At 34.3% G+C, this 23,988-nt stretch overlaps 1 protein-coding gene and 1 long non-coding RNA gene across 9 annotated transcripts in view; one reads left to right on the top strand and one right to left on the bottom strand.

The window, feature by feature from the left end:
- The window catches only part of LOC137244877 (uncharacterized), a 57,055-nt gene extending 54,874 nt beyond the window's left edge, over nucleotides 1–2,181 (bottom strand). The window contains exon 1 of the long non-coding RNA XR_010951218.1: nucleotides 1,007–2,181. This is a non-coding gene — a long non-coding RNA (uncharacterized lncRNA). The remainder of the gene's footprint in view (nucleotides 1–1,006) is intronic.
- The window catches only part of Arms (Ankyrin repeat-rich membrane spanning), a 200,218-nt gene that overhangs the window by 52,315 nt on the left and 123,915 nt on the right, over nucleotides 1–23,988 (top strand). The window contains exons 1-2 of one of the 8 annotated variants that reach the window (XM_067774552.1): nucleotides 1,474–1,691; nucleotides 1,851–2,259. The exons of 5 other annotated variants lie outside the window; for them this stretch is intronic. In XM_067774552.1, the coding sequence (XP_067630653.1) occupies nucleotides 1,954–2,259 (306 nt within the window). In that variant the 5' untranslated portion in view covers nucleotides 1,474–1,691; nucleotides 1,851–1,953. Of the gene's footprint in view, nucleotides 1–1,473; nucleotides 2,260–23,988 lie in introns of those variants that run through there. 2 more of the 8 variants (XM_067774551.1, XM_067774559.1) reach the window with 2 other exon arrangements.

Raw genomic sequence — 23,988 nt, 5'->3', positions numbered from 1 at the left:
AAAAAGCTTGAATACTCAAATATCTTCTGTTCTAAAAAAAAATCAAACTTGATTCTGCCGATTCGACCTGTCTTGAGTATAAAAACATTGCAGTATTATTCAGTGACGACAAAAAGATTATTTAAGAAATCTTCCAATTGATCGCATGTGGCATGAAATTTTGGAATATAGAAATTGTAACAATAAATATGAATTTCCAAACTTAAAAAAAATCATTAATATTGTATTGAGTTTGTCTCATTCAAATGCTGATAGAGAGAGGTTATTTTCTATTACTACAGATGTTAAATGTAAAAAAAGAAATAGGTTGGGACCGTTAACATTAAACAGCATAGTAAAGATAAGAACTTCTTTTGTCTGAAGAAATATCAATTGTATAAATTTTGAGATAACGAAAAACCATGTACAACTTTATAAAGCCAAAAACAAAAAATCTCAGTTTATGTGAAAAAATTTGTTCTAAGTTACAAATAAATAAATATCTGCGTATTCACTAAATTTTCCATTTTTATTGCAATTATTTTTTTACATATCCATATATAATAAGGATCATTATTTATCTTGGTGGGTAAAAGTGAGGGTTTTCTCACTCGAATAAGGGAAAAAATGGGTAAGGGAATCCAATTTCGTGGGTTTTCTTTTCTCGATTCGATGGCATCACTGTCTGTAAGTACACCAAAATTAGTTTTCACTCTATTTTGTTGTGTGTATAACAGTTATTTTTGTGGCACGATAGTCATAAGAACACATTATTGAGAGCCGTGAACGAAAGTTTCTCTTTAAAATTTGTTGATGCATTTGCACAATATTGACAGTTGTTCGCTGTTGAAATGACAAATGAAATCAGTACTTGTAACAGAATAATTAGTTAGATTGTTTGAGATTCTGTAATTTTTACAAAATATTGTTAAGTTTTCTTCTGTTGAAATCTTAGTGGTTTTTTGTTTTCTTAACAAAACGATCCGTTCAATTAACACCAATATCCGTTTATTCAAGAACAACATACCTGATTTGTTGATTTTACCAGCTTCATTTGGGCGGTATGAACTTTACTGCCATTTTGATGTTTACGGCAGTATAAGCGTACGTATTATCGCATGTCACATTCGCAACATCCCTAATATAGACTAATGTCAACATAACCAATTTGACGCATACATACATGTTTAAGTAATCATCTCAATATTATTTTGAACACCAATTAAACAAAATACATACATCCATTATTATTTGTATACAAATTTCTCACAAAAGCTTGACGACTGCAGAGGTTAGCGACAAAAATTTGCTCTCGAGGCCGAGGCAGAGTTCTGTGGCCGCAAAAAGGCGCTTATCTCGTTCAACTGTCTATCAGTTTTTGACATACGAATTCTCAAACATTCATACAACGGTGCGGGTACATATTCCGGGACTGTAGCGCATTCAGTGTTAGTACATAATCTCATCTCTTGCAGGCTAACTTCTAATCAGTCAAAAATCAGTGCACAAAAATCACAATTGGAGCTAAACGGTTTCTTGCCTTCCCACGTCATGCGCGCTATTGCTCGGATAGTGTATACGATCACTACTAACTTCTATAATTAACTATTAAGTGCTGTGTGCTTTTTCAAATGAAAATAGTACCCAACAGGTGCAACTGTAGTTTGAGTTTATACGTTCGCGCGTTCAGTTTGTACCTTACTCACATGCCGGTATTTCAGTTATTTTGTACTCTCTACTGATACAGGTTTTAATAAGCCAATTTGCTAGAAGCTTAAATATTTTTCTATTCATTTTGTTTCTTGTTTTTTAATTTCGTGCGCTATGAATCATTAAAATTTTTTCACAAAAAAATTTTACTCTTGTTTTAGTGAAAGAGCTTTGAAGTAAAAATTTTAGTACGAATTTGTTTGCAAAAAAACTAAAAAAAAATTAATATCACACTTATCACACTTTAATAAAATTGTTGTAAACATGAAAAGTTCACTCATCACGGACGCCAAAAATTTGGAAGTGGAGCAGGATGATGAGGATGGGGAGGAGGAGGAAAGTCCAGGTAGTTTACCACAACAGCCGCGTCGCATTGCTCCTCGTTTAGGACAAATAGGGCGCGCATTTTCTGAGCTGTCACCGCTAAATCCCTCTTTATCTTCCCCATCGAGCCGCAGCTCCGCTGGCACTGCCTTATCAAACCGACGCGACTCTAGCAATTATGGCAGCATATTCCCTTCTGGGTTTTTGCGGCGGCTCTCGCTACAAAAGTACGGAAACACAATGCAGGTAAAATATTAGACTTTCGGCGTAGAAATATATATTTATTGCAGCAAAATTAGTTTGTTCGCCGACGACGACATACATATTAACGTACATTTGTACATTTTAATTAACGCATTATTTGGTAAAAGATAATACACAAAACAAGTAAGAATGTCCAAGTTTGGAAGGTGGATGGGACATTGTATAACCAGCTGTAGATTTTTGATAATAATAATTATATATATATAGAGAGGTTCGTGTCTACGCTATTAAGCAGGAGTCGTTTTCTAGCGAGTTATTTAACCACTGCCGCTAGATGTTACAAACAAGCATACATACAAGCCTGCTATGGAATCGTAATATACGATCACCAATGTTGCCATTTTGGTGCTTTTGGAGCCAAATCTAGCGCTTTGTTTTACGTTTTGCTCCAAAAATTTTGGTTTAGCCCGTAGCTCTTTTTTTGGCCCTCTTTGGCTCCAAATCTATTTCGGCAATACGTATTGTGAAATTTGTAATGTGTTTTATGTGTGTCGAAGTTTTATTTTATTTGCTTCGTTTTGTATGATGTGGCAAATCGGTACTCAACTGATAACAAAAACTTTAATCGATAACCTGTGTCATGAGGTTGTATATTTGCTTTCCAGTTTGTGCCACTCAGATTATAATAAACGAGCCGAACCCGTACGCATCTTGCGCAACCAATATAAAAGTCTCTTATCAATTATCAACAGAAATCAGCTGTTCTATCAATCAATTAAAACTTACAGCTGGCGTATGGTAGCAACTGTCGGTAATGCAGTGCAAATATTCATAATGGTGCCATAGTACAAATAGATTTCTTTGTGTGCTCACAATCGTTTATTTTTAACAAACTATTTTAATAAAATATAGTTAAATAAAAGGAATACGACCAAAGTTGCCCAAAGCTCGCTAATAGCCCACATCTTCATCTTTACAACCAAAACTTTGTTTATAGATTTAGATTCCAAATAAGAGCGAAAAAGGGACCCGTACATAAAAACAGCAGTTAGAAATAATATATATGATTTTTGTCTCCCGTACCTTATTTTCATTATACCTTTGAAGAATATACACGAATTAGAAAATAAGATAAATTTATAGACGAATTCACTAAAAGAAAGATACGTCGCGACTTCGTAATTAAATTAATAGAGCAATTAAGGCAACGCTTGCCGCACAATATAGAAACGCTTAGCAAAATAGATTTCTTTTCGGTTGAAAACACATTGAGAATTGTAAAACCTCAAAAGTGTTCATATTTCACAAATGAAAAAAACAAGTATAGCACGGAGGAAATAACGAGATTACAAATGCAGTTTAAAAATATCTATCTCCAAAATTGGAAAAATGTGACTTCAATATTAAGTTTTTGGTTTGATGTTAAATAGTATAATTCCAAAAGCTTGTCGATTTAGTGCTGCCACTAAGTAATGTTGAAGTTGCAGGAACTTTTTCAAACATGAGTATGATTAAAAGCAAACACAGAAACAAAATGAGTTTAGTTATGTTGAATTCGCTTCTGACAATAAGAAGTGTGCTTAAACGGCTGAATAAATGATGTCATGACTTTGAAATAAACAACGATCTCTTAAAATTAATGAACACAAAAAATATTTATGAGTGTAGCAAAAATAATAATCCATCTTCTGAGGACGAAATCATAGATTTTTGAAATCCAAGGCCCTTCAAATATATCTCGTCCCAACATAAACTTGAATATCACACACTTGTATTTTAATGATGATTCGTACACTCGTGGGACGTTGAAAATTGAATAAAAAAATTGGAACAAATTTAAATTAATTTTCATCGGCCAACATTTTGGCAAGTCGTATTTTTGGTGCCGTCGTTGTAGAAGTGTGAAAAATATTTCTTCCTTTTTAACGATACCTTACCGCCAAATGGCAGAACAAAAGTTAAAAAAACGTATTTTTGTTATTAAAAAATATAAAATGAACTATAAAAACAGTATTATTTATGTACCTCGCTTGTACCTTATTTTTATACTCAGCGTGCTTTGTACACAGAGTATATTAACTTTGATTGGATAACGGTTGGTTGTACAGGTATAAAGGAATCGAGATAGATATAAACTTACATAAATTCAAATCATCAGTATCGAAAAAAAAATTTGATTGAGCCATGTCCGTCCGTCCGTCTGTCTGTCCGTTAACACGATAACTTGAGTAAATGTTGAGGTATCTTGATGAAATTTGGTGTGTAGGTTCCTGGGCACTCATCTCAGATCGCTATTTAAAATGAACGATATCGGACTTAACCACGCCCACTTTTTCGATATCGAAAATGTCGAAAAACGGAAAAAGTGCGATAATTCATTACCAAAGACGGATAAAGCGATGAAACTTGGTAGATGGGTTGACCTTATGACGCAGAATAGAAAATTAGTAAAATTTTGGACAATGGGCGTGGCACCGCCCACTTTTGAAAGAAGGTAATTTAAAAGTTATGCAAGATGTAATTTGGCAGTCGTTGAAGATATCAAGATGAAATTTGGCAGGAAAGTTACTCCTATTACTATATGTGTGCCAAATAAAAATTAGCAAAATCGGATGAAGAACACGCCCACTTTAAAAAAAATTTTTTTTTTTAAGTCAAATTTTAACAAAAAATTCAATATCTTTACAGTATATAAGTAAATTATGTCGACATTCAACTCCAGTAATGATATGGTGCAACAAAATACAAAAATAAAAGAAAATTTCAAAATGGGCGTGGCTCCGCACTTTTTCATTTAATTTGTCTAGAATACTTTTAATACCATAAGTCGAACACAAATTTACCAATCCTTGTGAAATTTGGTATGGACACAGATTCTATGACGGTAACTGTTTTCTGTGAAAATGGGCTAAATCGGTTGAAGCCACGCCAAGTTTTTTTACACAGTCGACCGTCTGTCCTTCCGTTCGGCCGTTAACACGATAACTTGAGCAAAAATCGATATATCTTTACTAAACTTAGTTCACTTACTTATCTGAACTCACTTTATCTTGGTATAAAAAATGGCTGAAATCCGACTATGACCACGCCCACTTTCGATATCGAAAATTACGAAAAATTAAAAAAATTCCATAATTCTATACCAAATACAGAAAAAGGAATGAAACATGGTAATTGGATTGCGTTTATTGACGCAAAATATAACTTTAGAAAAAACTTTGTAAAATGGGTGTGAGACCTACCCTATTAAGTAGAAGAAAATTAAAAAGTTCTGCAGAGCGAAATCAAAAGCCATTGGAATCTTGGCGGGAATGCTGTTAGTGGTATTACATATATAAATAAATTAGCGGTACCCGAAAGATGATGTTCTGGGTCACCCTGGTCCACATTTTGGTCGATATCTCGAAAACGCCTTCACATATACAACTAAGGGCCACTCCCTTTTAAAACCCTCATTAATACCTTTAATTTGATACCCATATAGAACAAACACATTATAGAGTCGCCCCTGGTCCACCTTTACGACGATATCTCGAAATAGCGTCCACCTATAGAACTAAGGCCCACTTCCTTTTAAATAATCATTAACACCTTTCATTTGATACCCATATCTTACAAACGCATTCTAGAGTCACCCCTGGTCCACCTTTATGGCGATATCCCGAAATGGCTTCCACCTATAGAACTATGGCCTTTTAAAATATTCTTTAATACCTTCCATTTGATACCCATGTCATACAAAGACGTTCCAGGGTTACCCTAGGTTCAATTTCCTACATGGTGATTTTCCGTTATTTTGTCTCCAAAGCTCTCAGCTGAGTATGTAATGTTCGGTTACACCCAAACTTAGCCTTCCTTACTAGTTTTTTTTGTTAGTTTACTCTACCTTTTTTATAACTTTGTTTAAGTTTGATTTGGAATAAATGTGAAAACTTACATTGAAAAATATACATATACTCTAAGCTCTTTTTGCAACGGTTTTTGGATATCCCTGAAGAAATTTAGCTCTTTCTAGCCCCTATTTTCTAGATTCTAGCCCCCAAAGAAATTTTTTTCAGGCAACACTGACGCACAAGCGGCAAAAATAAGGCTATCCAACTATTTATGTCTTTCCCTCCTCCTTTCCCTGGACAAGCGGTTTACCGCACCTTTTTTCTCCTTCTTGTCTACCACTCTTTCTCTTACCTCACTTACTTAATTCACAACTCTTTCCCACTCTTCCATTGCTTTCATTCTTAATTTCCTTCCTCCTCCTTTCTGATCGCCGTATTCCCCTCTCTCACTTTTCAAACTTCACTTCTTTGAGCGCCCTTTTTACTCTACCCAATTTTTCACCCTCTCATCCATTTTTCCAAAATTTTCCTTTCCTTCATCTTTTTAGCTCTCTTCATTTTCTGTATACTCGCCGTGTTTTTGTTTAGTATTTGCTTTCTTGTTACTCTTGTGCTTCCATTGTAGTATAAAAAAAATTTTTACGAACAAATACTTGGGATGTTTTAATTCTCAGTACCAATATATCGCATCTAAATGTATAGAGGAAGAATTAATAAACAAAATAAAAATTTGATTTAAGAAAATGAGGAATAAAAGATTAAAATTTGTATGAAAAAGTTGACAAAAATATTTGTATTGCTGTGAAAACATTTATATAAAATACTGGTATAAAAAATGTATAAAATAGAGTACTGGTAAATTAGTATACAGTAAAATTGGGCAAAAAAAATAAAAAATATGTTAAAAAAGGTGGTATAACAAAATGTATATAAAAAGTACTTGCATTCAGCAGTTGTGCGAGCTGCAGGAGGAAACGGCTGAGCACGTTCTATGTTCTTGTACTGCGCTCGCCAGGTCAAGACTTCAGTTATTAGGGGCGGCAGAGTTGCCAGATCTCGACGCTGCAATTGAGCTAGGTCCTAGAAAACTTCTAGTATTTGCCAAGAGGACCGAGTTATTCTATAAAATTTGGTCTTCAGACAAATTTTGGAAACACTGTGGACACATTCAGTCTATGTGAGATACAAATAATGAATAAAAAAATAGAAAATTGGTATAAAAAAGTTGGAGTAAAAAAACTTGTATAAAAACATTAGCAGTCACCTTAGGGTTTTCAACAACCATTGGTTATATGCCTGAATATTGTAACGAATTTAGTGAAACTCCGCTTATTTTACACCTTCTACTAACGTCCGTATCGCTAAATTGTTGAATAAATAACTCCAATATTCAATAGTGCAAAATGGTCTTTATTAGACGACTTTGAAAATACTTCACAATAAAACTTATACTTCGCAACTGATAGCGTGCTTAAATCAAACTGATTGCTGCTTATTCAGCTTTCGCTCGTTTTATACTCTCTGCTGTCTTGTTCGCATACTTCTAGGCGTTTCTTCTTCTAGAATTTACTACTTAGTTACCAGCTATAAACTACAGATACACGTTTATAGCCTCTCGCATAGCCATATGCGCGTGTATATGTGAGTAAAACTTCCACCGATGATTCCATACTTTTGTGAGTATCTCAGATATATGCATGTGAATTTGTAGTTAATAGTCTCTCGCATAGCCATATGCGTGTGTATATGTGAGTGCTACTTCTCTGATGATTGCATACTTTTGTGAGTATCTCTCCGCTGCTGGTATGTACATATGTGTATACATAATGATTGATTTGTTTATGTACATACAATTAACTGCTTAGTATCGGCTTAGAGATGATAGTATCCCTTAGTGTTGCTAATATTCGTCACAATATTAAATAAGTAGGAACTTCTTTCCAGGAATGGATTAACCCTGCCAAAATGATTACATTCAGTAAAGCCCCGATCTTAGAAAAAAATTTATCATTTTCCAAGCAAAAAATCTATCAAACGCATCAACCTCAAATTAATCAATTAATTTTTTCATTAAAATGGAGAATATCCGTTATTGTAAGGAATCCATACTAATTTTAGAAATATGCATTTAAATATCGTAGCTTTCTTTCAAGCTTTTAGAATGGGCAGTTTTTTCGATTTTTTGTTATTCGGTTTACTAGGAAAACCATTGAATGTTCTTTATTATATAAAAATCTCAAGTACCAAGCTTAAAAAGAAATCACGCTTTTTTACTGTCCAAATAGTAGGAATGAGGAAAACTTTTTTTTTTTTGTCAAAAATAATTAACTTTATTGTCCATATTTAATTTTTATGCATTCATGCTTCTGGGAGAAGAGCGACAATAAATTTTTTTTTTTCAAGAAAAACGTCTGGTTATTGCCCCAAATGTACGCATGCATAATAAAAGAAAAAAATTTCATAATGTCACATGTCAGTATGCAAGTTTACCATTAACTATCAGAAATCAGGACAATGTATCCAAATTGGACATTTTATAATAAAAAGTGTATCAAAAAAGGAAAAATTAAAACGGTAACACTGGTTGGATCATGTGTCCTTTTTCGTCATACTGGTACTCAAATATCGATTATCTATTCTCGCTTTGCCTTTTAAGTACTACATGAAGTAATTTTTTTTTTTTTTAATTTTTGAAAAGTACTCTGGTGTTCCATGGATTACTTCGAAACAAAGACATGTAGCATACATATATGTACCAAAAAGGCGCGTTGATGCGATAATAGGGGGCGTAACGGCAACGCGGGGAATAAATACAACACCAGCTAGTCGCCTAATGCCAATAACCCTATGAAAACATTTCATAGAGAATCGTCAAAACTTGCGAGCAATTTCAGCTGGTACCTTGATTCCTTTATCTCACATTTTTGCTTCATCATGCAAACTGATTTTACGGGAAACGAAAATCTTATAGAAATGAAAGGTTCTACCTCCTCGTTTCCATGAAAGAGCTTTCAAACCTCCTAAGTGAGCCTATCAGTGTTGCAGTACTCATCAAAAGAAACCATTTTCATCGATCTACGGCTATCTCAAAATTAATTTTGGGGCCCAGTTGAAGAGTATTCTTGCCGTCACCCTCAACTTATGCAGCTCTTTGTTCCAACATGACACATGAGTTTCACACAAGTTTCTTGTTGCCTATATGAGATTGCTAAGGTGATGCACCTGTTATCTGAAAAATCGGTTGGTATGGGATATGGCCGCTGTTGTGTGATGGTAGCGTGCTCCGCCTACCACACCGAAGATCTTGGGTTCACGCCCCTGGCACAGCAACATCAAAATTTTAGAAAAAAGTCTTTTCAATTAGAAAAACAGTGTTTGGCAAGCACTCCGAGTGTGTTTTTGCCATGAAAAGCTTCTCAGTGAAAATCTATCTGCCCGTCCCGCTAATTTGTAGGGAAAATAAAAAGAAGTATCACGCAAATTGCAAGAGAAGCTCAGCCTAAACCTGCTAGAGGTAAATCGCGCCAAGTATTTGTATTTTTTTAATAAATGCCACATACATACGTAAGCATTTGGTGAAGTTTGAAACTTTTAGCTGCTAAAAGCTTTTTATATAAACAATCAGTCTGTATGTCATATATGATATATATGGTGTGCGTGCCTTGCAATCCTACACAGTTAGATATAAGCTAGTGGATGAATACATTAAACACCTTAATGACCTGGGAGCCAAAAACAAGGTTTTGTTAGGATGGGTTCCCGGACATCAGGGACATGAAGGTAACGAACATGCAGATTACCTAGCAAAGCAGGGTGCTACAGCAGCATTCTAGGGTCTAGAGCCCTTTCGTGGACTCACAGAAGCACACACCAGGGAAACCATAAGTAACTGGGAAACAAAACAGTTCAATCGTCACTGGATTGACTGCCCAGGGCAAAGACAGGCCAAACTGTTTATATTTCCGGCAACGAAAGTATCAGCCAAGCTCATTAATCTAAGCAGGGAGGACCTAAAAACTCTCACTGGGTACTATACGGGACACTGTGGTCTACTATATCACCTAAGTAAGTTAAATCTATCCGATACTGAAATTCCTCGTTTCTGTGAGCCGGAGGATAAAACGCGCGTTCACATTCTCTGCGAATGCTTCGCTCTGGCAAGGCAGAGACTCTGCCATCTAGGTGGTGCGACTCTTAATCCCTATGTGATATGGAGTAAAAAGCCTGAAGAGGTACTTAGATACATTAAAAGCCTCCACATACAAAATTAGACTGAAAGGTCATGCACAATAGATCTACACAAAGGTCGCAGTATCTTATCGGATATCGAAATATACCCGCTCAACAAATTTAATCAAGATACCTCTTGAGGACTAGTTTGAGTTTATAGACAGACCGGTAGACGAGCAGGGCTAACTAAACTCAGCTCGTCATCTGATCATTGGTGGGCTATCTCTTCTCCTTTAAGGACTTACCATTTTGGGATTCGTGCTAAACTTAATACTCATTTTTTTATGAAAGATATGTAAAGTTCGATCAATTTAACGCACCCTAATATACGTGATAAATATCAGAGTTGGGCATGCATCGAATATGTTTTTATTTAGATAATTATTCAGTTGAATTTTTTTTTCAAAAATGCATAGTTTGCTCATTTATATATCGACTGCTGACTGAAATATCACTTTATTTCGGCTGCAGTCTCAAAAATTCCCTATCTCAGGAAACATTCGAACAACGCCCTGTTTCAGAGTTTGTTTCAAAAATGTTAAACGTTTTCTGAATAAGACTTTTTCGAAACGATAGCAGAGATAGGAAGATATTCCACTTAGCAATCGAATGGCGAAAATGTATTTCTTTGTCACTCAAATAAAGTTTCTTTAAATGGACAAAATAATCTATATTCGCAAACATCCGACAAAAAAAATATTTTATCTTTCATTCGTTATTCTAATAAATGTTGCCCAGCTCTGACAGATATGTATAACTGTTGAAATGATTATAATGCTTGTGGTTGGGAAGCTGATAATCTTTCGCTACATAACATACAAACCTATAACATTTTTGCAATTATTAGCTGATAAGGATCTTTGTATGTAGCTATAGTGAATGCAAATTATCAGATACGTATGTATGATTAAATAAAAAATATACAGGGCGGCTTGAAACTTTATTCATACCAATTTTTGAAAAAAAAAAATCCAAACCCAGAAATAAGCTTACTTTTCGTAAGGTCTTCGAAACGCCCAAGAAAAATTTCGCATATATTCCTTGTGCGAAAAATAGCAGTAGCCAATAACTGTGACATAATGATAAAATTCAGCAATACATCAGAAGAAAGTGGGTTAAAGTTGACATAATCGAATTGAAAATGCACTTAAGTCAAAGAAAATATTCTAAACAAGAAAACAAGAACACTTTTGCTCAAAAAGAATTGCAAATTCCACTGAAGAAACTTATAAATACAGTCACTTATTCTTGTGGTATTTAATCAACTGTGTTCTTACAGGGTCGCTGCTCTACAAATAATGATACGCACATATGTTTTTTGGGGAAACCAGTGTTCCCCTGTGCAAATCTTTAGAAAAAGGTAGCAAAAAGCATATGAGTTTTCTATTAATGAAATGAGTATGCATTTTCCTTGAGCATTGTTTCATACGGACTTTTCGCTTTCATTGATGTGGATACTAAGTTTTTCAATGTCTCAAATCGTAAACAGAGTTTTTTAAAAAATTTAACCGAATTTTCCAGAAGGACAAAAAAACAGAGTAGAGTTTTACAAGTAAGGAAGGCTAAGTTCGGGTGTAACCGAACATTACATACTCAGCTGAGAGCTTCGGACACAAAATAAGGTGATTTTCCCTATGTAGGAAAATGAACCTAGGGTAACCCTGGAATGTGTTTGTATGACATGGGTAGAAAATGGAAGGTGATAAAGATTATTTCAAAAGGGAGTGGGCCATAGTTCTATAGGTGGACGCCTTTTCGAGATATCGCCATAAAGGTGGACCGGGGGTGACCATAGAATGTGTTTGTACGATATGGGTATCAAATGAAAGGTGTTAATGAGTATTTTAAAAGAGAGTGGGTCTTAGTTCTATAGGTGGACGCCTTTTCGAGATATCGCCATAAAGGTGGACCAGGGGTGACAATAATGTGTTTGTACGATATGGGTATCAAATTAAAGGTATTAATGAGGGTTTTAAAAGGGAGTGGCCGTCAGTTGTATATGGCAAGGCGTGTTCGAGATATCGAGCAAAATGTGGACCAGGGTGACCCAGAACATCATCTGTCGGGTACCGCTAATTTATGTATATATGTAATACCACGAACAGTATTCCTGTCATGATGCCAAGGGCTTTTGATTTCGCCCTGCAGAACTTTTTCATTTTCTTCTACTTAATATGGTAGGTTTCACACCCATTTTACAAAGTTTTTTTTAAGTTATATTTTGCGTCAAAAAACCAATCCAATCACCATGTTTCATCCCTTATTTCGTATTTGGTGTAGAATTATGGCATTTTTTTTCATTTTTCGAAATTTTCGATATCGAAAAAACGGGCGTGGTCTTAGTCGGGTTTCGACCACTTTTAATGCCAAGATAAAGGGAGTTCAGATAAGTACGTGAAGTAAGTTTAATAAAGATATATCGCTTTTTGCTCAAGTTATCGTGTTAACGGCCGAGCGGAAGGACAGACGGTCGACTGTGTATAAAAACTGGGCGTGGCATCAACCGATTTCGCTCATTTTCGCAGAAAACAGTTATCGTCAAAGAAGCTATGCCCTTAAAAAACAAGGATTGGTAAATTTTTGTTCGACTTATGGCATTAAAAGTATTCTAGACAAATTAAATGAAAAACGGCGGAGCCATGCCCATTTTGAAATTTTCATTTATTTGTGTATTTTGTTGCCCCATATCATTACTGGAGTTGAATGTTGACATAATTTACTTTTTTTTTTAAGTGGGCGTGTTCGTAATCCGATTTTGCAAATTTTTATTTAGCACACATATAGTAATAGGACTAACGTTCCTGCCAAATTTCACCATGATATCTTCAACGACTGCAAATTACAGCTTGCAAAACTTTTAAATTACCTTCTTTTAAAAGTGGGCGGTGCCACTCCCGTTGTCCAAAATTTTACTGATTTTCTAATTTGCGTCATAAGGTCAACCCACGTACCTAGTTTCAACGCTTTATCCGTCTGTGGTAATGAATTATCGCACTTTTTCGGTTTTTCGAAATTTCGGATATCGAAAAAGTGGGCTTGGTTATAGTCCAATTTCGTCCATTTTAAATAGCGATCTGAGATGAGTGCCCAGGAACTTACATACCAAATTTCATTAAGGTACCTCAAACCTTACTCAAGTTATCGTGTTTACGGACAGACAGACGGACGGACGGACATGGCCAAATGAATTTCTTTTTTTTATTTTATTCTTACTTGTCCCAGACTATTTTTTACTTGTTAAAAAAAAATATCAGTTTCCTGCTTGTCCAAATTCCTCCTGTTATGAATCTCGTCTAGGCGGAGGTTCGTCTGAGTTTATCATCACCATTTATTACTTAGCCCTTAATGGCCTATGTGATTTTCGTTGTTCGATTGCAAGTTACAACAGTCACCCTTGCCGACTGACATTAATTGCGACCACGTAGTTAAGTCAAGTCTTCCACCTGTCCCTTCCAGCTCAGTCTTCCACTTCGCCTGCTTCCTATTACGGGTGACGGTATGGAATACGTTTTTTCCTTCGCCGAAGTTTTTTTTGTTCCAAGTGACTTGCATCTTCTGCCGAAAATCATGAATCCGAGCCATACATCAGGACAGAATGTTGAGAAATTTATAGAGACTGATTTTTGGTCGTAGCGAACAGAACTCTGTTCAAGTCCGACTGCCATTGTTCCCGCTGTTAATGTTGGATCCCAAAATTAATTCTAGTTCTCACTAGAGTAAATCGTATTTATTAAATAAACGATTCTTTCCATACTCGCCCCTTCAAATGATAAGACCAAAGTCAAAATTGTTTGTATCGATTGGAAACTTGTACGAGGTGCCAAACAGCAGCGGCCAAGGTTAAGATTTCTCTATTCAAATTTAAATTAATTTTTTTTTTCTATATTAAATTAAGTTAAGACGTGTTGCTCAGTGGTTCAAGTTCAGATTACGCTATGAAGACTCAATTGATTTCGATCAGGACCAAAACTTCGGTATTTCATAGCCTTCTAAAATATTATCGATTTTGTGGCTATGAAAATCAAAAAGTATATTTGAATTTTTCGATTCTCTATAGAAAAGACTTAACTTTGAACACCTCTTAATAGCCCCCTTTCGATACCAAAATTTATGTGTGGCATTTTGTTGTAGTTGTTGTATTAAGAGTGCATTTTTGTCTTGGTATTAACGTTTGAAGGTATGAGACTGGAAAAAATATGTAATTTGATTTATAAGCATCGCCCTATTGTACACATATATTCAATATTAATATTCAATGGCGGGGGTGTGTATAACATTAAAGTTTCAGATTTCTGACTTGGCTCCCTATTTATCTAGGTGTGCGATACGTATGTATGTACATTAAGCTGGGTTGATTTGCATACACGAAAGTTAACTCATATCGTGCCATCGATTTTTCGATAGGTTTTGGGCTCAGGAAAAAAAGTTCCACTAAGCATACCCAAAAATATAATTTTCGAGCCTGCAAAATTTAAGTTTTTTGCCTTTTTTCTTTGATTTTTAAGGTTTTTTTCATTGTACTTAAACAATTTTCATTTGATTTTAAAGTTTTCATGTATACCCTGTCCGACTCAAAATTGTCCGCTTAAAACTTTGGCGATAACAGTTTTTTGAAAAAAAAATATTTTTTAGGTTTTGAGGAGTGTTTCGGTGAAAAAATTTATTTTTTCGCCATTTTTTTAAAGGTTTCTTCAGAAACGTGCAAAAGTGTTGCCGATGAAATGAATTTGTCTCATAGTTCCTATCCCACTTAAAATTATGCGATAAAAACGTTGGCATTAACAGTTTAAAAAATTTTTTTTTTTTTTGGTTTTTGGGACTACCAAATTTCATCAAGATATCTCAAAAATTGAGGGACTAGTTTGCGTTCAAACAAACCAACAGACGGACGGACGGACCGACAGACGGACATGGCTAAATCAACTTAGCTCGTCCCCTGATCATTTTGGTATACTTATTGGTGGGTCTAACGGAAACATATACATAAAAAATGATTTGGCGCCTTGAAAATGAAAAAAATCGATTTCGACCAAAACAAGTCCCGAAAACAAAAAAAAAAAATAATTTTTTTAAAAACTGTTAATCCCAACGTTTTTATCGCATAATTTTAAGTGGGATAGGAACTATGAGACAAATTCGTTTTCTTCGGCAACACTTTGCACTTTTCTGAAGAAACCCTTAAAAAAAATGGCGAAAAAATAAATTTCACAAAAACACTCCTCAAAACCCAAAAAATATTTTGTTTTCAAAAAACTGTTAGCGCCAAAGTTTTTAGCGGACAATTTTGAGTCGGACAGGGTATACATGAAAATTTTAAAATCAAATGAAAATTTTTTAAGTAGGTCATGAAAAAAACCATAAAAATCAAAGAAAAAAAGTCAAAAAACTCAAATTTTGCAGGCTTGAAAATTATTTTTTTGGATATGCTTAGTTGAACTTTTTTTCCTAAGCCCAAAACCTATCGAAAAATCGATGGCGCGATATAGGTTAATAAATGACCCAGCTTAATGTACATACATAACTTAAGTGGGAGATTGATCGTATCACCTGCCTAAAAGTATGCAAATATTTCGATGCGAATTGACAATATCGCGTTCATACTTCGCATACCCCCCAGACGTGCCACTACTCATCAGTGATCAGTGATTCATGTGTCTTACTTCCTTTACGTTAGCTTTTTTTTTATGTTTTTACGTGAATATCATTAAAAATTGGGAATATTGAGTAAATTTCCGGGGAGCTGAAGTCTTGAAACTTCCAACACATCAAAAACCGATAACCTTTTAACACTTCTGAATTTGGAAATTTTGCTTTCGAATTTATAGCAACTTCCCTACAAGCCAGAGATCTGAAACTTTGAACAAAGCTCCGTGTTTTATTAGGTTGTAATATTTAGGCTAAATGAGTTTTCTTTATGAGATAGGATTTGAGATATTAAAATTTTTTAGAAAATCAATTTAGAATTTGTGGAATACTGGGACCGATTTGTGAGTAGCTTTCAGTAGAGCTAGATGCTTTAAACTTGGAGCACACATCAGAACCCGATGACAAAGCAACATGATTGGGAAAAATGTTTGATAGGTAGCCCAGGGATCGTGAAAATTCAAAAAGTCGCCCGAACTTGGAAAATTTTCTTTCGAGTTTTAAGGAACTTCGCGACAGAAATCTGAATATAGCTTAGAGACCTATTAAGTTCTAATATTTAGAATACAAAAGTTTTCTATATGGGACAAGGAAGAGCTATTTAAAGATATGAAGAAAATCCATTTAGAGCATGTGGAAGCTAACCATCAATTTTTTACTAACTTCTCAATGAGATAGAAACTTGAAACTTTACCTCAGTTTAGGGCACCGTGGCATGCAACGAAAGGAGAAACAGTTACGCTAGGTGCTTTATATTGTGGCAAATATCAGCAATTTCGATATGTCACTATGCCGCTAGTAATAAATGCTGGACAACAACAACAACAGCAAGGCAGGCATATGAAATAGAAAACAGCCACACATACATGTACTTAGCAATAAAGAGCGCATATAACTCAGGCATATACACATATATATGTATACATAGAAGGCAACGTGGAATATGAAATGCAGAGGTATGAGACAAGTAAATAAACTAATAATGGAGAAGGCTGTTAGGGAAAGTCTAGACCCTGGGAGAAATAGGCGAATGATGCAACTAAGAGTATATAAACGGCGCAGTTCGAGCGAAGGTTAATCAGTTTGATTTTAACACGCTTTAAGCGAAGTACGTGGTTACATAAAATTGTGAAGATCTAATACCATAGTCGTGCTCTTAACAAAGACCATTTTATTTACAGAAGATTTGCATTTATTTATTCGAAAGTTTAGACATTCGAACGATAACAGAATTGCAGAATTATCGAGAATTTCTTAAATTCGCTACAATATAAACGAGCCTGACCCGTGCGCATCTTGCGCAACCAATATAAAACTCTCTTATCTAATATCAACAGAAATCAGCTGTTCTATTAACTTACAGCTTGCGCTGCCATCTAGCGTATAATAGCAGCTGCCGTCAATAAATTAAAACTTACAGCTTGCGCTGACATCTAGCGTACAATAGCAACTGTCGGTAATGCAATAATACCAAAAACAAAGTCAAAACATAAACAATATTTGTATATACATACATTTCTTTGCACGTCTTTATAACTTGACGTGGAGCTTAACACTGTCTATTTGATCGTTAGTAAATGACGAAACAGGTGAGCAACGCCATCGGTATCCGTTTTGTAGTTTAGCCGAATGTCTGGTGGAGTGTTAATTATATGTAACATTTCTAGTGTAAATCGTTTGTTGTAGTGTTGTTCTTGTTGTAATATTGCTACTTTTTCGAAGTTGGGTGAAGTTGGTCGCTAATTGCACAGTGTGCCATAAGTGCAGTTTTTTGTGTATTTGAATAATGGCACTGTTTAACGTCGCACTTGTGTTGTGCTAGTCTGGTTTTTAACTTTGATTTCGTTGTGCCAATATACATACTTTTGCAAGGTTCTTGGTTATTGCCGTTACATGGAATTTTATAAATTACATAACTTTTTTCTAATTGTGGTATTTTTGACTTAGTTTTGTTTAACATGGTTTTCAGAGTGTTGGTAGGCTTATGGGCTATTCTTACTTTTTCTTTATCATAACAATCTGACTTCGCTAGTCGTTCTGATAAATGAGGTACATAAGTGACGGATTTGAAAATTTTTTTAGGGCTTTCACGGTCTTGTTGATTTATTGTAAATTTGGCTCTTTTTAATAGTGTTTTTATCATGTTTTCCCGAAATTCGTTGTCTTTTAACAGTAATTTTGCTTCTTTTTTAATCTCATTGTGGTAAACTTCGTCTGTTATCTGCAACATACGTCGTATACAGCCCATTGCTGTATTTATTATCATCGTTTTGGGATGTTTCGAATGAAAGTTGATGATTCGTTTGGATGCTGTTGCTTTTCGATACCACTTTAGTTTTAGCTGATTTCCTCTGCGGATTATAATAGAGTCAAGGTACGGAAATGAGTTTTCTTCTTCAAGTCCTATCGTGAATTTAATATTTCTGTCAAACGAATTTAATATGTTTAGCGTATTTTGTACTTCATCCTCCCGTATGATCGCAAATAAATCATCGACATATTTGGTTAATATTCTTGGTTTACGGCTTAGCTTTTCCATCGTTTTGTTGAGCTATTCTTCCATTATGATATCCGCTATGACTGAGAATGCAGGGGATCCCATTGGCATTCCTTTCAATTTTGTATATACCGTATAATTAAATTTGAAGTATCTGGTTTCTTCAATGCAAAATTTAAGTATTTCCATGAAAATTTGTTTGGGTATATTAGTGTGTTCTTTTATAACCGCCCATTTTTCTCGAATTATGTCTAATGCTAAATTTGTTGGTATGCTGGGAACAATGACACCACGTCAAATTAGATGAGTTTTTCATCATCATAGATAAATGTGTTATTAATTCTTTCTTTAAATTCGTATGTGTTATTTATGTTGCAAGTGAAGTTGGCCGTTACATTTTTTAAAATATTCACGATATATTTGCACAAACCGTATGATGGTGAACCAGTGGCAGAAGAAATAGGTCGGAGTGGCGTTCCTTCTTTTTGTATCTTGGGAACTCCATAAATCCTGGGTGCTAGCGCGGTGGTCGTGGTTAATTTGTACTTTTCAGCTTTTGAGATACACCCGATTTTAAAAAGTTTCTCTACGAGACTGTTATTTTTATTTTGCAACCTTGATGTAGGATCCTGTCTTTGAATACGATAAGTAGTCAAGTCATTTAAAATATCACCCATTTTGCTGTTATAGTCATTTATGTCCATAGCTACGGTTTTGTTTCCCTTGTCCGATGGTAAAATTCTAATGTTGTCATTTTTGCTTAGAAATTTCTGCGTCTGTTCCACTGTGTCTAATATTGCACGGTCTGTTGCACTTTCCTTATTAGTTGTTGTATGATTTTTTATTAAAAGCGTGAGTTTAGTGCGTGCTTCTTCTTGTGTCTCTTTATTACTCTGTATAAGTTCCTCTCCGTCAGCAATATACTGGAAAAGTGGGAAACGTTGATTTTTTACCGGTAACGCGAACTTCGGTCCCTTTGCGAGAAGCGCTTGATATCTTGTGGGAAGTCGATTGTCGTTTTGTTTACAAACCAATCTTCGTGGTTGTTGTTAGTAAGTATGCTATTTTGTTTGTTTCTTAATTTCTCATGTTTTGCCACTTGCCTATTTTGTACCAATGTTGTTAGTTTATTTGTGACGTTTTCTTCATTTTCCATAAATTCTCGTAGATCATCTGCACTCAAAGCTTTCTTTAGTTTTGTTGTTATGTCATCCAATCGCTTATTTTGTCTCTTTAGTATGTTGTGTTTGTGTTTAAGAAGTAGGTTTAATACTTTTGTATGATAATGGTGTGTATATTTGTCTAACGTTCTGTCTATGTTTTGATGTATGTCTCGTTCATATACAAATAGTTTATAAGATTTTGTACAATTTTTAATAACATTAGGTATAAGTTAAGATTTTCTGCACTTTAACAAAAACTTTATACTAGACTTAAGCTTTACCACTTTCTTCGATGTAACTTGAAACTTGTTTATTATCCATTTGGAGTTGTTGTTGTTTTTTATATCTGCATAACCCATTTTTCTGTGTCTATGCTTCAACTTTATTTATAGATTTGGATTCCAAATAAGAGCGAAAAAGGGACCCGTACATAAAAACAGCAATTAGAAATATTTAATATATATGATGATTTAAAACGAAGCAGCCGCAAATGTGTCCTTAAACACAGACATAATGGTAATAAATTTTGATATTGAAATTTGAACAATAGCTATTATAAACACCTTAGCAATAAAAAGCTATAAAGGTAGGTGTTTAATATGTTTTTTGCAGCGAAGTTTCTAACCTGTTCGGTAACTGCGCTCTACCTTTATAGTTTTGATTTTGATAAGCTGTTTACAATTTGTTACAATTTGTTAAAATTACAAAATCAAAATCCATCAACATTATGCGTGTGTTTCCTGGCAGATAGAGCCCCTTTCAACGTCTGTGTTTAAGGTTACATTTTCCCAACGTTTTGAACCATTTACACGGAAAGAAATGAAGCTAGTAAAATCAACAAATCAAGTTTGTGGTTCTTGAATTAACAGGTATTCAGTAAAATTGATCGCATTATGGTTAATTCCACCGAGTTTTGTGTCAAGAAAAAAAAATTGATTAGTTATTTCAACAGAAGAAAAACTGGGTCGCAAGTTAACAATATTCTGTAAAAATAATAGATTATCAATAAATCTATCTGATTTGTCTACTAAAAAAACTGATTTCATTGGTCATTACAAAATCGAATATCTGTCAATATTATGCTAATGCAACAGCTTATTTTAAAGAGAAATTTACGCTCACGGCGCCTAACTCTGTCATACCAATAGCCACATTTATCCTAATGTTGACGGAAATCTGTTATTTTAACAGTTTGTGTTATATTCTTACGGTGACGTTAATAATTGTTAGTTAAAAGAGCAAGCTAGGCAGACCCCGTGGTGTGATGGTAGCGTGCTACGCCTACCACACCGAAAATCTTAGGTTCAAGGGTTGGAAAAGGCAACAGCAAAATCTTAAGAAAAAAGATTTTTCAATTAGAAAAAAGTCTGAGCCTCGTAAATATTGTATTTTTTTACAGAGCTCTGGTTTACATTTGTTGAACTTTTTTTTTGTTGATATGACTGTTGAAACAATCAGTTCATAGTCGACAATTTGTGCAAAGTTGATTAACAGCTTTTTTCGATTTATAAAAACTGACGGAAGTATGGGTTGAATTGACCCGTTATTCGGTTGATTTTACCAGCTTTTTCTTTCAGTGTATATAAAGGAGATGTTAAGAAATTGTGCTTATTATCTTTTTATTCGAAATCATTTCATAACATCTATGAATCATTTTAGTAGGAGAGCTGGTAAGCATTTTTGAGCAGGTATTTGAGGCACAATGATAATTATGTACAATGCTTTTTTAATGGTATCTAAATATAGAAACGCAGAACTGGCTAAGGGTGGCGGGGCTGAAAGAACCCTTGAATATAACAAAAAAATAAATTTTTGTATGCTAAAAATGTTTTTGAGGCACATTGAAAATTAAATATGTTACTATGTAATATTTGAAAAATATAAAATGAAATAAGCCAGACTATTTGGTTGGGTCTAAAACTTTGCCAGGTGATTGCAAAATAATTTTTTTAGTTGAAAAGATGTTTTGAGGCACTTTGAAAATTAAATTAATTACACACCGTTAATGAACTAAGTAAAAATATTACATAATGTTTTTTTTTTGTTTTTTAATCTATGTATTTGTAAAAGTAAAAAACATATTGATTTTTTTTATTCGAAATCTGAATTTGTATCTTCATCGTACTGTTCGTCACAGCTTGAATACTCGTCATCTTCGAAGTCATCGGAATTATCTGTGAATAATAATAAAAGTATATTTAATAATTATTAACTGATAAACTAAACAATTTTTGTAATTGATATTAGAGGAAAATTGTAAGTTTACAAACGGCGATGGTTACTAGGGCACTTCTTCATCAGCTAGCTTTTCGGGAGCTGAGCGTTGAACTCGAATCTCCAACATTCATATCAGTGCAAGCCTTTAGCTGCTAAGCCATATGAATGTCCCGTTGTTCGCTGTACAATTGGTCTCTAAGAGTTGCCTTTTTGTTTATATTCCTTTTGATCACCATGTAGGCACATACACTCTGTATGTAGTTTATTCCTAATGGTGTGGATATGATTTTTAGGCGCGCTTTTGAAAGCTTAGTAACATTTGTTCGGATTTTTACAGTATTTGTTTTTAATACTTCCGCTGTTACTATTATATCAGGATTTTTACAGTATTTGTTTTTAATACTTCCGCTGTTACTATTATATCAATATGATCATATGTATTTAATTAGCGAGCTTTGCTCATATTGCTTTATACAATGGTTTTTGTAATTGATATCTATCTGATAATTACTGAATTTGGAGCACAATCTCCATTAAACCAATGAAATTCTAGTGATCATCATTCTGTTTCCATCTGTTTCTGTCTGGCTTCAAAGAAGTAGGATAACGTAGATACGCATTACGCCAAATACTAGTTATGTATTGTGATCTTAATAGGTGTTGCTATAATTCGGATTTACACGGAGGCATGCCAATCCCATGATTGCAATCCAGAGGGGTCACAGTTTTTTTAAATAATTTTTTGAACGGTTCATCTTTTTTATTGGCTTTGAAAACAGCACAAAATTTTTGAAACCTTGCTTCATTTATGTCTATGCAGTTCTAGAAGCCATAAATTTCACAAAAGTATTTTTCTAGAGATTCAAATATTTCCTCTCGCTAACCGGATATGTGGGCAACTCCAAGATTTGTTAATGCTGTTTGATAACCCTGATTTTTCTGTAAGATTTTCCATGGTTTTATCTTGCCTTTTTGAAAAAAAGATGGATTATAATCGCACCCTTCTAATGAATGATATACCTGGCTAACTGCGCATAAAGACGACCCTAACTCGAAGTATAATTAATTTTGCCTTACCGGTGCCATATTCCATGAAAATATGAAGGTCATCGATTTGAAGGTGATCCACGTTTCCTAACATGATTATTAAAAAATCTGTATCACAAGTTTTAATAAGAACATTTGTCTTGGAATTTGTTTCGAGCTTACATACGTGGTGAACTATTTTTGTGTCAGCCTCTTCATGATTATCGCAGGTCATTCTTTCATCAATTGACATTTTTATTGAATCATTTTCAACAACATAAGAATGACAAAACTCATAGTTCAAATTTAAAATAACATTATGCATAAATGGTATTACTTCACGTGAAGCCCAATGTTCAATTAAAAACAATGATCTGCTTAAATTTTATGTTTTTCAATAAAAAAAACAAAAAAAATATGTAATATTTTTACTTAGTTTATTAACTTTTGTATTTGATATTACTTCTCATAAATATTTTTGCAATTTCTATGTCAAAATTTAAAAATCAAAGTTTAGCAAGAATATGTCTTTATATAAGGAAACATTTTTCGCTGATTTTTATCCATTTATATAAAGGAAGCGCTTAAAGTTTTTTATTTTATTTTTATTTTCTCCTTTTCTTTCATTTTCTCGGTGTCTTAACCTATCTGTTAAGTTTTACGCTTGTAGCTCAACGAGAACTTACATAAAAATCAATCCCAAAATTCCCTCCGTTCCGTTTGATTTTTCAGTCCGTGCGCCCCCTAGCGAAATTTTTTGTATTGTGTCATCGGCTGTCATCGACCTCTGCATTAAGCTCTAAATTTTTAGCCTCTAGCTCATCGAGAAGTTACTTAAAACCCGGTTTCAAATATCCAAATTATTATCTAATTTTTTCGATCCGTGCGCCACCTAACGGATTTTTTTCTCCTTTTGTTCCTTTGTCACGGACCTGTCTGAGGTTTCATGTTTGTAGCTCAATGAGAAGTTACTTAAAATCGACCTCAAAACACCAAATTTCCAAATTCTTATCTATATCAATCGATCCGTGCGCCACCTAACGGAATTTTTTTCTCCTTTTCTTAAATTTTCTCGGCGTCTGTGCAGTTTTACAGTTGTAGCTCAATGAGAACTTACATACAAATCAATCCCAAAATTCCCTCCGTTTCGTACGATTTTTCT

The sequence above is a fragment of the Eurosta solidaginis genome, chromosome 3 (genome assembly GCF_040869045.1).
Source record: "Eurosta solidaginis isolate ZX-2024a chromosome 3, ASM4086904v1, whole genome shotgun sequence".
In the NCBI taxonomy this organism is placed as follows: domain Eukaryota; kingdom Metazoa; phylum Arthropoda; class Insecta; order Diptera; family Tephritidae; genus Eurosta; species Eurosta solidaginis.
Note: the sequence above shows the minus strand (reverse complement) of the source record. Positions and strands in the feature narration are given on the sequence as shown.